Here is a 13,660-nt window from a genome sequence, read left to right on the forward strand (position 1 = left end):
CCACATTAGAGCCCACACAAGCTCTAGAGTTTATAGGAGTTCACTTGGGCTATGTCTACACTACATGTTTTGTCGCAAAAGGCAATGCAAATGAAGCGATGATTAGCATTTTCTCACACTTCATTTGCATAATCTATTCTGACTGTTTTTGTGCAAAAACCCCTTTTTGCGCAAAACAGACATGTCCACACTACATGTTTTTGTGCAACAACCTCTTGCACAAAAATGGATTGGAATAGATTATGCAAATGAAGCATGAGAAAATGCTAATCAGCGCTTCATTTGCATTGCCTTGTCTGACAAAACACGTAGTGTAGACGTAGTCCTGGACTCCACCATAGCCAGAGCGATGCTCCCCAAACACAGGTTAGAGGTGCTCACCACTGTCACTGATACAATACGGGGACCACACCACACCATTCCTGCCCATTCTGATGGACCTAACCTGCATGAATTTATCTAGTTGTCTCTTGAACCCTGTTAAAGTCCTGGTCTTCATAACCACCTCTATCAAGGAGTTTCACAGGTTGACTGTGCAGTGTGTGAAGAAAAACATCTTTTGTTTTAACCTCCGGCCCTACATAAGGGTGGTGTGGTCAGGGGCGATGTATGTTTAGCAGAAGACTTCTGCGGTGCCAGTTTTGGTGGTGTTTGTGGTACTCCCACTATTGCTGAGGATGGTGTAGGTGTTGGAGCTCATGGTGATGGGATGTCGGCATGGGCTGGTCTCGGTGCCAGCTTCGGAGCTGCTTTCAGTACCATCATTGGTGCCAAGGTCCAAGTGTGCATGCTTATGTATAGTGCTGTCCTTTACCAGTGCAGTGCCAGAGGTGCTGGGTTTATCGGTTGTACTGGCTGCACTAGGCACGAGAGGTAATGACCTGGCTGGAGATACTTTGACCTTAGAAGTCAACTTCTCTGATGAAGAGGAGGGACGTTACTTTGCTGAAGTGGAAGATTTGTCTCTGTCTGAAGTCTTTTCAGAGGGTAATGGGCCCTCAGAGGGCAATTGAAGGACCTTTCATATAGAAAGGTTTTAAGGCGGTTTTCTCTATCTTGCCTTGCCTGCGCTGTGAGGTTGGATCAATGTTGGCTCTTCTGGGAGAGGTGGCCTTCCCCCAGGCAGTTTGTACATGATGAATGTCTGTCGGAGATCTGCATCGTGTCTCTGCATGAGTTGCACCTCTTGAAGCCTGGGGATCCAGGCATGGTAAAGAGGATAACTGCGAAAGCGGGATTTTTTTTTTTTTTAATAAACAGTAAACGGGTTGAATGAACTTGGAAAGTAAGGAAACCCAACTATTTTTTGTTGTAGATCAAAAAAAAGGGGGGGGGGCAACTGCCGAAGCTCTGACTACTGCCGAGGATGGAAGAGAAGGAACTGAGGTGCCATGCTGTGCGCGCAGTCAACCAACACCAACAAGGCAAGACAGCACTACTGAGCATGCGCGGCGCAGCAGCGCTCTGCTACGAAAAATCTCCAGTTGCTGGCACGAGGATGCACCAGCACCTAAAGTGGAACTCCCACAGGGACATTACTCAAAGAAAAATATATATTTTTTAATTCATTAGCTTTCCCAATTTGATTTTGATACATCATTAATGATGTGAATGCATCCATCCTTGTTGAAATTGAATGCAATTATATAACGGGACCTTTAAAATCTACACACAGTATTAAAAGATCAGATTTCAAGATGCACAGATGCTAAATGGTATGCTTGAGCCATTGACATTATGTATCAGAGTACACTATTTGAAACCTGAAGCCTAATGCATATGCATGCACATTTTCAAATGTTCCTAACCCCCTTCCCCACACCTCCCAAACACTTTAACACAGTATCCTATGTAATTTCAAAAACAACACTTTGGGAAATACATCATTTTAGCCTACAAGTCGCAATATGTAAACCTGCTTATTCATAACTCCAACACCAAATACTTAACTCTATATGGAACGTAAACATGACTCCTGCTATTAGACACTATTATGAAAACAGTTTTTACTTTAATTTTCAGTGGTTGCATATTAGACATGCATACCTGACAGTGAAACCTATGTGAAAGATTGCACCTACAGGCCACGCCACCAGTAAGTACTAGATGAATAATCTCAACCCTACTTTACTAAGTTTCTGCATTCTGCAAACAATAAGCGAAGGATACCATGGCTGACATAACATCTTTTATTGGACTAAAATCTGTTGGTGAGAGAAATTTTTATAAGCTCAATAACTCTGTGTAAACTCAAAAGCTTTTCTTTCTTTCTCACCAAAAGAAGTTAGTCTGATAAAAGACCTCAGCCACTTTGTGTGTCTAATATTGTGGGACCAATACAGCTACCACAACGCTGCATACAACAGCAGTAAGAGAAAGCTAGTTATTTCCCCCACCAATAATTCCATTTGTTACTATACTTATGGGACATCTCACAAGGAGTAAGCCTTAATGATGAGCAGTAGGTAGCTGCAGGATTAGGCCCTCTGCAATGACAACAGTGCTTCACATTTTCTGATGCATATTATAGAAGCAACATGGGTATTTTTTCCTTATCAACTTTTATTTTACAAATAAAAATCACACCTAGCATTTTTTTTTCCTTTCCAAGAGTAAGAGGAAAAAACAGGGTGGAGGAAACATGTCCACCTCGCCCATCTCCTACACAGAGCCATGCATCTGCGGGGCAGGAGACTGCTCTGGTAGCCGGGGTGGAGGAGCCATGTGGTGGGCAAAAGGCTGATTCAGCAGCCTGGGCCGGAGCCACTGTGTGGGAGCCGGAGCAGGAGAGTGGTGGGAGGTAGGTACCATAGTTGGTACCAGTGGGGGAGGCAGTGAGGCCAAGGACAACAGGGGCCCAACCCAGAAGCCAGCTGGGGGGAAGGCACCAGCTGTCTGTGACTGTGGGAGGAGGTACTGCATGCAGGTAAATTCCAGGGGTGGGGGAGGGTGGAAGAGAGGGTGAGGTGTGAGGCCAGGCACAGGTCTCTGGGCAATGTGGGGGGGGGGGGCAAGAGAGCAAGGTGTGGGGTCAGACACAGGTCTCTGAGCAGTGGTGCTTGGGCTGTGGGCCGTAGGTCCAGGTACTGGCTGGCTGTTTTTGGGGGCAGATAGCATATATATTGGTGGCATAGGGGGACATATTGCAAGGCTGGGCTCAACTACAAGGGCCAGACTATGAGCTGGCTATGTGTAGTCCTGATAGGGGCACAGGCAGTGGGGCATACACAGTGAGAGTTGGGGCCAAGGGCAAGCAGGCTGGGTGGATGGGTACAGATGCAGAGGTGGGTGGGTGTGTGTGAGAGAGAAACTGGTGGGTGCCAGAGCGGCACACATCCAAACAAGCATACGTTACTTCAATATTAGTGCACAAGACAAAACCCACTCCACTCACAGATAGAAAATCTTAGAGGAAATACTGGGCATCACCACTAAGGATGAGATCAGTTACTCTAAAGCTTTTGTTGACTACTTTTCCTCAATTATGATCCTTTGTTCTTCACCTTTATTGATCATGACAAAATTAGGTTTTTTTTTTTTTTTTTTAAGTAACAAATTAATGACCTTTCCATTACTAACAGGAAAGGAAGTGTTACTTAAGGCACAACATGGATAAGTCTCAGTCTGGACTCAAGTATAGTAAACAACTTCTCTCAAATCCTTTTACAAGCTATTGCCTGCCTACTGAAGTTTGGGGTCAGTTTCTGTGACTGGAGAAAATATTCATCTAGTCTTTCCTAAACTCTAAAATAGAACAATTGTTCAGTTTCTTGTCTGGTATCATAACCTCATCTTTATTATTGTCTTACTATTTGTTATGCCATTCCCATAATTTAACATGTTAATTAATCAACAGATTACAGTAAATTACACAATGTCAACAAAATGCTTTGCATACATACCATGGTGATGTAAAGATCAAACAATTTAAAGTGTCTTACTTGGTAACAGATGAATTAAAAGTACTCAAGAATTTTCCTTCAGAGCGTCTCAATTAAGACATGTTTTATGAGTTGAGGCTGGCTTCTTCATTTGAAACTTTTTCCAGGCTTGCTGGATTCCTTGCCTTGCCTGATGTTAAAATGATTTCATACTTTTTATTCTCCTTTTAAATTATTCAAGCACCCCAAACATTCACATTTATAACAGATCAGAGTAATTTATTTGAAGACATCTGACGATATTTCAGTCTTCTAGTTAATAAAATATACCACACACTAGAAAAAAAGAACACTGTCATTTGATATTACCACAGCAATTGATTTCTAACAGAATTGGATTGGGATTTTTTTTAGGAATTATTAAATTCTCATTTGCTGCTCTTCTCTGCCACTGTTTCTTTTACAGACATACATTGTGTAGTCAATGTGGCCACTGATTAGCATATAACTGCTATGGAGGCACATTATTTATATAAACCTCTTCAGGTGCCTGTCACAGTTATGGTCAGGTGCCCCTTGCAGATCAACTACTGAACTTCTATGAAGGGAATCCAAGCATGAAACCTTGGATGGATTAAACCTTCCTTGGCCTATGGCAGCGGTTATCAATGCCAGGCCATGGACCTCTAGGGGCTGGGGCTTTCACTGTGGCTGTTAGGAGAAGTGTGTCCTGCCCTGCCTCTCAGCCAACCAGTACAGGGCAGGGACAGGGTCTCCTCCCAGCTGCAGAAGAGCACTTCCCTGCACTGCAGGAAGGCCATCTGGAGCAGCTCCATGAAGCCCTCCTGCCATGCAGGGAAGCGCTCTTCCACAGCCAGGAGGAGACCCTGCACTGCACAGCCCTGCTGCAGTGCAGGGAAGCACTATTTTGGTACTAGTAGAAGACCCGGTTCCTGCCCAGCACTGGTTGGCTGAGGGGTGGGGCAGGACATGTCTCTCCCAATGGCCGTGGTGGGAGGGGTGGCACTGGGCAGAGTACCCCAGCCCTGGCCTCCAGAGCTGCTGTGACGTGGGCAGCAGTACAGGGCTAGGTGAGGGGGGCGGGCAGGCACTGGGGGCTCCAAGGGTAGGGCTAGTGCTGGGTGGCTCTGGAGACTGAGCTAGTAGTGTGAGGGGGACTATGGGGACAGTGCTAATATTGGGGGCTGACACTAAGGGGGCATTTGGCAGGGGTTGGATGCAGTGGTGCTCAGGAAACAGGTATTGGGAATCTGGTGGGGGGGTTCTAACAGGCAAGGGGCTGGCACAGAGATGTTTGGAATGGGAGGTTGGCACGGGGGGGTGGCTTTGAGGGCAGGAGGCTGGTACTGGGGTTTGGTGTTAAGGGATTCTAAGGGGCACGGGGCTGGCACTGCGGCATTTGGGATGGGGGGCTGGCACTAGGGGGGGTCTTCTAGGGCAGGAGGCTGACACTGAGCGGGGTGATGGGGACTCTTTGGGTAGTGGAGCGGTAGCGGGCTCTAGGTGTTAGAGTTGGCACCAAGGGCTGAACATTTTATTTGCATAACTACATATTCATCATTTTCATAATGAATATGTACATATGCAAATAAACTGTTACCAGTCCACTAAAAGTTTGTGAATGGGTTTGCCAGTCCCTGGTATAAAAAAGGCTGGGAACAACTGGCCTATGGCACATTTCCTAGTCACTGACTCTGTTACTTCTACACAGAGTTTCTCAGCCCCACATGTTCAAGCCCCACAGGATTAACGCTGACCCTCCAAGAGCTACCTATTGCTTAAACACACTCCATCCCAGAATTTCACCGGAAAATGTAATCCTAAATGTGATTTACAATTAATTCATTCAGGGGGCACATGTCTTTACAAAGCATATAACAGACACTTGCACCAGAGCCTAACAAACTTTGACTAATTCTATGGTACCGCCCCCAGCCACAGTGTCTCCTATCTGAGGTTGTGGAGCTCTGTTCCAGGTAAGTAGCAGGCCATATTATTTTTCATTTCGACTGGAAAGTTATCATGATTTTTCTTTTCCCTTTCCATAATAAGTGTATAGAAGTGGCCAGATTTCTGTTAAACACATTAAACAAAACCCCCTCACTGCCCTTCAGGCAACTGTATGGTAAAAATCAAAATTTAAAAAGAAACTTGCAAATATTGAGGCCCTTAATATTGAGGGAATGTAAAGTTAAGTAACATTAGGATAAGTGATCTACAAAATTATTTGGAAAATAAGTTTATGAGAGAAGTGTCTGAACTTGATGAGGAGATCTCTGTAGTATGGTTTCTGGATCCTTATATTCATTTGCTGGATTCATCACAGCTGCATATATATCACTGTAGGCTCTGCAGACCAGTTCTGTGGACTGTTTTATTATTTGCTCTCTGAAAAACCAAAAAAAGTTATGTAAACAGATTATACAGTAAAATTAAGATCTTAAATCTACAACAGAATGTGTGCAACTGATTTTCCACTATCCAAGATATTTGGATGCATCACAAGTCCTTCATGTCAACAGTGAAAATAACCAGCTTAGTGTTTACAACAAAAACAATTTTTGCATCTGAGTACTATACACACTTAAGACCATAAATGTGATCTTGATAAGCATGGAATAAGTCTCTATTTCTGCAACATGAAAAATTGAAAAGAATGGAATAAATGACATTTAATTTGCATACATGATCTTAACTCCAATTTAAGATGACTATCAAGTGGCTTTCCTCAGCTGATTTTTTTTTTAATAGAGTCCAAAATGTTTTCCTTCTGTTGTGATAGGCTCTCACAAAATATGGCTCAAATGTTCCCAGTTCTGTCCAACATGCTTTTATATTTTATTTTGAACAAAAACAATATTAAAATTCTGTCATCTTGTTAATTTGCAAGGCTAGAAATGAATGTTACTGAAAGTAGAAGACTGGACATTAAAATCATAACATTCTGATTTCCAGAAAACATTGTATCATTTTAAACAATTAGTATTTTTTTCATTCTACTTGTATGTTCAATTTGCTTTGGTTTCCATAACAACTTGCCTATAATTATGCATATCTACAGTACACAGCTAGATGTAGCTCAACAGTACAGTCATTGTAACTTCTGCTCTGTAGGTTCACAAACATCAGCCATTTTCAATTACATCAAGATGACATCTGGTGTAAAATGCAGTACCAGAGATGACAGCAGAGTTATATCCACTAGTGCCATATTTCAGTTTGGTACTACATCAGCTGGATTAGTGGGATTTAAGAAGTTAATAAGCTTTTAAGACATTTATTTGTAAGTCTTCAACTATTTTTCAGCAATTCCCTACTTTTAAATATATGAATGCTATGCAAGAGATTTTTAGCCAATCCGCAGAAATAAATTATCAAATTGTATTTTCTTTTGATATGCTACTAAGAAGCAGTCCTTTGGATTTCCTAAATGTCTTGGTTATTACAATACATGTAAATGATTCAAACCCATAACTGCAACTTTTGAAGTACTGCAAGTACAGAAATACACTCATTTTTTTGGGTAGATAGGTACCAACTCTCTTTTCTGCACAACCTAAAAATGTTAAACTGCTGATGTGTGAAAATCATTAAGCAAATGTTATGCAACACCTCATCTGGAGCTGGCAAACTAAATTACATAGAATAATATACAGTTACATATCATTGGATTGAAAATCAGTTTATTAAAAATATTTTTATTAAGTACTGAATTGCATCAACACCTGAGCCTTTTCAACAACTGATGTCAGTGGGCCCCGTCACCAATTATTGCATTCAAATTTCAGATGCCATAACATGATACAATTTTTATCATACAAACCATTGCATTTTCTGAAAACTGCATCTTAATTTCAGTTTCTATTTTCCTACTCAAACTAAAAATGTATTATAGTCATAACTACAATATTGATACATAGCTTTCAAACATAGGCATTTTCTTAATTTCGAAAGAAGGGTAATGGGATACTCTAATAAATATGAGAGAGTTTTCTAAAATTTTTTCCTCGTTATAGCACTTAAATGTTACAAATGAATTATCAGAAATAGTCAATAATATGGCTAATCGCTTGCCACAAGTACATGACCTGTTTTATAGAGACAGACAATCATTTTTCAGCTCCCAACAAGATAGAACAAGTGTTCAGCATGCTGGCATGGGGTAGATTTATACCCCAGTTCGTTTTGAACTAAGTGCTCTCACAGGCACATTCAGAGTCTGGTATACTACCACATAATTTATTGTATTAACAATACATTTAAAATATAGGGTATTTTGTCAGTTTTTACATTAGCTTTTCTCTGGACAGTCTTCCTGATGTCCTGACATCATCAACCCCTGTCTAGCTGTATTCCACATTCCTTTCTTTCTTTCCTCTGAAGAGTATCAGATATACTTCTACATCGGATGGCTGTTTGGAAGCCTACATGAAGGCTGTGTCTAGACTGGCCAGTTTTTCTGGAAAATCAGCCGCTTTTCCGGGAAAACTTGCTAGCTGTCTACATTGGCTGCTTGAATTTCCGCAAAAGCACTGACTTCCTACTGTAAGAAATCAGTGCTTTTTGCGGAAATACTATGCTACTCCCGTTCAGGCAAAAGTCCCCTTTGCGCAAAACTTTTGCGCAAAAGGGCCAGTGTAGACAGCTGAGATTTGTTTTCCACAAAAAAGCCCCGATCGCAAAAATGGCGACCGGGGCTTTTTTGCGCAAAAGCGTGTCTAGATTGGCACGGACGCTTTTCCGAAAATGCTTTTAACAGAAAACTTTTCCGTTAAAAGTATTTCCAGAAAATCATGCCAGTCTAGACGTAGCCAAAATGTGTTGGTGCTGTTAACTCAATTACTAATAGATCCCACAGCTGCACCATTTATTTACTTCTATTATTGATCCACAGCTGCTCAAAGTAGCAGGGTCCATGAGATTCTGCATTTCTGGAGGTATTCTTGGTCTCTCTCAGTGGGGGTGTGGGGCTGTTGCATACTTGTCTGTCTAGCTCCCCATGAACTGAGATCACTGAGGTTGTCTCCTGAACCTGCTCTGCCATTGCTGTGGTGCTGTTCTGCTGACTCTTGTCATGAAGGGCTGAAAGGCACTGTAGCTTACACACCATTTTCTCCAGGAACTGAGAATGATAGCTGTGGCTGTAGCTGAGACTGTAGAGATTAGGAACATCTGTGGATAGAACAGCTCACTGAACAGGCGAGGAAACAGGCGAGAGAAATGCTATTCTCTCGCGCTATATAAAAAAGATTTTCCCGCTGGATGACAAAACGACATCATCATGCTCTCTCACTCTCTGGTCGTGAAAGCCCCGCTTCCTATGCCGGGGTCAGCAACCCATGGCTCCCAAGCCAAATATGGCTCTTTTGCAACTCCTCCTCAGTCCCCCTTTGCTCCGCTGCCGCAGCAGGGAGCCCATGCTGGCGCTCCAGCCTCACAACCACCTTGCGAGGTTGGAGCATCAGCGGTGGCCTGGAGGACAGAAAGCCCCAAAGCTCCCCACCAGATCCGGTTTGGGGGGGAAGAAGTGCAGCTAGAAGCAGCTGTGCGTGCTGCCGCTTCCCTCCCCACTCTCCTGGCTGGGGGAACAGAAGCGCAGGGACGCTACTCTGGTATTTGGCCAATAGGAGCAGCAGGCGGTACCTGAAACATGGGGTTGGGAGCCACGTGAAAGCAAGTAAGTGGCCTCCCTCTCCTAATCCCCAGACCCCTCACTCCCAGCTCACTCACTCACTGCCCTGCTAAGACCCTGAACACCAGCCCGCTCACTCACCCCTTTCACTGAGACCCTGCAAGTCCAACCCCCTCACTCATACCCCCCAAGCTGAGACCCCTCACCCTCAGTCCCCTCACTCACCACTCTGCTGAGACCCTGTACTCCCAGCCCAGATCCTACTTCCCCCCCACATTCCTTCCAAGAGCCCGAACCCTCAGCCCGCTCACTCACCACCCTGCCGAGATCCTAAACCTCCAGCCCACTCATTCATACCCCAAGCCAAGACCCTGTGCCCCCACCTCCCTCAAATACTCCCTCCACCAAGACCCTGCGTCCCCCAGCCTACTCACTCATCACTCTGCTGAAACCCCACACTCCCATCTCCTTAAACCAAGACCCTCTGTACCCCCTGCTCTCTCACTCATACCCCCCCAGTTGATACCCAGCACCCCCAGTCCGCTCGCTCACTGCCCTGCCAAGACTCTAACCCTCACCCCCCTCAAGCCAAGACACACCCCCAGACCTCTCACTCACCACCTTGCTGAGACTCTGCACCCGCGGCATGCTCACTCATACACCCCAAGCCAAGAACCCGCATTCCACCCCCCTCACACATACCCTCCACCGAGATCCTGCACTCCCGGTTCCCTCCTGTACCCTCCCCCCTGGCCAGACACCCTATCCCCATCCTGCTCCTGCACCCTCCCCCTTAACTCACACCCTACTCTCAACCTGCTCCTGCACACTCTCTTGCTCCTACACCTCTCCCCTGGCCAGACACCCTATCCACTCCCAATCTGCTCCTCCACCTTCCCTCCTGGCCAGACACTGCACCTTCACCCCACCTCCTACCCAAACCTTGCACCTTCACCCCCTGCCCAGATCCTGCACCCCCATTCTTAGCTCAATCACTGGCAGCCCTGTCCTACACACTTAACCCCCATTTTTGGCCTCACCCCAGAGCTTAGCCGGGCCCACAAAAGTCCACTAACCCTGGAACCACATAGGAGTTAATCTGGTATGAAGTCTTGAACCTTAGTCTTCCCTACCCCTCCCCCCACCATGGGATTGGAGCACCAGGGTAGTGAGGTGTTTCAGTTGGGGGGCACATCAATGAGGGTTGGGGTTTTTGGAGGGTTGGAGGGGAGCTGGCGAGTACAGTGGCTGGGGGGGTGTTGGTGTGTATAGCAAGCAGGGGGCACAGTCCCCTAGTGATTCTTAACTTTATAGTTGCAAAAATAATTTTTCAGTCATATATACAATTATTTTAGTGGCAAGACAGTGTCCTGTGCAACACATACATGCAAATGGACAGTTAATATTGCTGATTCTATAGTATTAAAATAATACATTCAATGTCATAGTAACAGTTTTTCATATGATACTATATAATCTGTATTTTCACAAAGTGCCAAAAATAGCGACAAGACACTTTTTGATCATGTAGCCTCTATAATTTTTTTTGCATGTAAATGTTATATAATATCTTCACGAGCTTCACATTTAATTGGAAAGAAATTTTTGACATATCCTAGCCTCAGGGTTGAGTATGCCCATATCTGTCATTTTAAAATATTTTTATGAAAACAAGAGGAGAAAGATCCATAATAAAATCCTTACTTTGAATATTAAAGTGGAAGTTACAAAATTCAGCAAAAACTAATTGTAGCACTATATTAAATGACACAAGAATATCAGTATTTTACGGTGATGTGCAAAGAGGTTGCAGAATTCTGTAAAGTTGATGTAGAAATAGAGATAAAAAATGTTATATGGGGAATTGCATATTTCACATATCTTTGCAAGGCTTATAAAATAACAAAAGCAATTCCCAACAGCGATAAAAAACTGATAATGATGCAGGGAACATACTCTAAATCAGGGGTGGCCAACCAGTTAGACACGAAGAGCTAAAAGAACTGTGGATAGTAGTGCAAAGAGCCACACATCCCTCCCCCAGAGCCAGGTACCTCCAGCCCTCTCCCTAGCCCAATGCCCTCCCTCTCCTCCAGACCCAGACCCAGGCCCCCCCAGACCTCTCCCATTCTAACCCAATGCCTGGGTCTCACCGGAGCTACCATTGCCACAGCCACGCACTTCTCCCTCCAGGAACTGGGGCGTGTGTACAATGCAGGCATGTGGCTCCGAACAAGCCGTAACCCTGATAGCTGCATTTCTGTGAGCAAAGAGCCGCACCTGGCTCAAGAGCCACAGGTTGGCCACCTCTGTTCTAAATAGATTAGTCTCAGAGAGGCAGCTATATAAACCAGGTTTTCCCAACCTATGGGTCGCCATTACATTTCAAAAGGGTCGCCAGGTGTCTCCCCAGGTAGCTCTTAAGGAGCCATTCACACATTTTTTGAATTGCCCAGGGTCACCAAGTCTTCCTCAATTGTCAAAATGGGTCCCCATCTGGAAAAGGTTGGGAACCGCTGATATAAACGAGTGTCCATACTATCAAAGCCGTTATTTTGAAATAATGGGTCATGGAATTCGAAATCTATACTCCTACTGTTCATCAGGAGTAACGCTAATTCCAAAATAGTCATTTCGAAATAATAGTAGGTGTGGACATTCCAGTGTTATTTCAAAATAATTACTCCCAAGAGTAATTCAAACTAATTACTCCCCCGTGTTTCCTGGGGCTCTAAGTCCAAGGTAGTTCATCAACAATAATGGAGCCTGCTATGGACTAGTTTCGAGGCTTCCCTGTACTGTGGACATGTTAACTCCTGATTTAACAAATTCGAACTAAGTCAAATTGAGTAATTTTGAAATACTTTCCTAGTGTAGACATGGCCTCAAAGACTAACAAAAATATATAGTGTCATGAGCTTTTGTGGGAAAACCCACTTCATCAGATGATGAGTTGGAGCAGAAATAACAGAAACCAAGTTATTTATAACAGAAATTAGCGAATGAGGCTAATTAAGTGGGCTTCAAGTGTCCCATACTTAGCTTTTGATGTAAAAATGCAGTGTTAAAGGCAGAGGAGAACTGTGAAGTTAGTGTGACTCATTGGTTCACCAAGGTCAGAAGGGATCTTTCTGATCATCCAGTCTGCCTTTCATAGAACTTTGCCAAAATAATTACTAGAGCAGATTTTTTAGAAAATCATCCAATCTTGATTTAAAAATTGTCAGTGATGGAGGATTTATCACAACCGTATATTGTTCCAATGGTTAATTACACAGTTTAAAAATGCATGCCTTATTTCCAGTCTGTATTTGTCATGTCAGTATGTTGATGGACTCTGGAGTAGCTAATTTAGAAAATTATAAAATTACCCCTTACTAACTTCTTGCTCAAGAAAGTGTAACCAAAACAAATTAAAATAAAACCTGAAAGCATATCTGAACAGCATTTACAGTTGAATAATTCCACTTCTAACAGTCTGCTCTATTCCACTCATGTCTTTGTTTTTGCACACCAAAAAGGCAGAGAACAAACATTCAGTCAAAACACTTACTTCACAGTAGCGCTAAGAAGAAAATTCAGTTGTGGCATTAACAGATTATCGGGAGCAGACAAGTAACGATCAAACTGAACCTAGAAGTAGTAATAAAAAGTTAAGAGAGTTTGGCAAAATATACCACCCCAAAGCACCAAAAATATTTTACAGGAATGTAGGTTTACAGGGAGGGTTTAGTATATTGTTCATTTGCAGAAACACAGCTGCAATTCCACTCAACACAACTGAGTTGCACTGGTGTTATTTTACAACATAAAATGAAGAAAAAAAGGCTACATAGACATAATAAAAGGGTAGATTTTTGTCTGCAGAATCTTTACTTACAGTGACAGTGTATGAAACAAAATATACAGCATGACCTACACAACCCAGTGTAAGTGTTTTAAGCCTAGAGTTCCAAAAAAAATACTTTTTTTCATTTATGAACTCAGCAAGTTTTATATGGAAATCACTGGATTCAAGTAGCTGTGGAACTCTAAAATGCCATTTGTTTATGTAGTCACCTTTTCAGAGAATTGTACTTTAAAGTTTTTTTGAGAAGATTGACAGTTCATTTGTAACTAGCTATTG

The 13,660-nt window shown here is 43.3% G+C and overlaps 1 protein-coding gene across 1 annotated transcript in view; it reads right to left on the reverse strand.

The window, feature by feature from the left end:
- Positions 1-3,766: 3,766 nt before the first annotated feature.
- Positions 3,767-13,660, reverse strand: part of COG6 (component of oligomeric golgi complex 6) — a 79,666-nt gene continuing 69,772 nt past the window's right edge. Inside the window, exons 18-19 of the mRNA XM_075919116.1 lie at positions 13,088-13,167; positions 3,767-6,290 (exon numbers count right to left, since the gene is read on the reverse strand). Coding sequence (XP_075775231.1) covers positions 6,143-6,290; positions 13,088-13,167 — 228 coding nt within the window. The 3' untranslated portion in view covers positions 3,767-6,142. The remainder of the gene's footprint in view (positions 6,291-13,087; positions 13,168-13,660) is intronic.

The sequence above is a fragment of the Pelodiscus sinensis genome, chromosome 1 (genome assembly GCF_049634645.1).
Source record: "Pelodiscus sinensis isolate JC-2024 chromosome 1, ASM4963464v1, whole genome shotgun sequence".
NCBI lineage: Eukaryota > Metazoa > Chordata > Testudines > Trionychidae > Pelodiscus > Pelodiscus sinensis.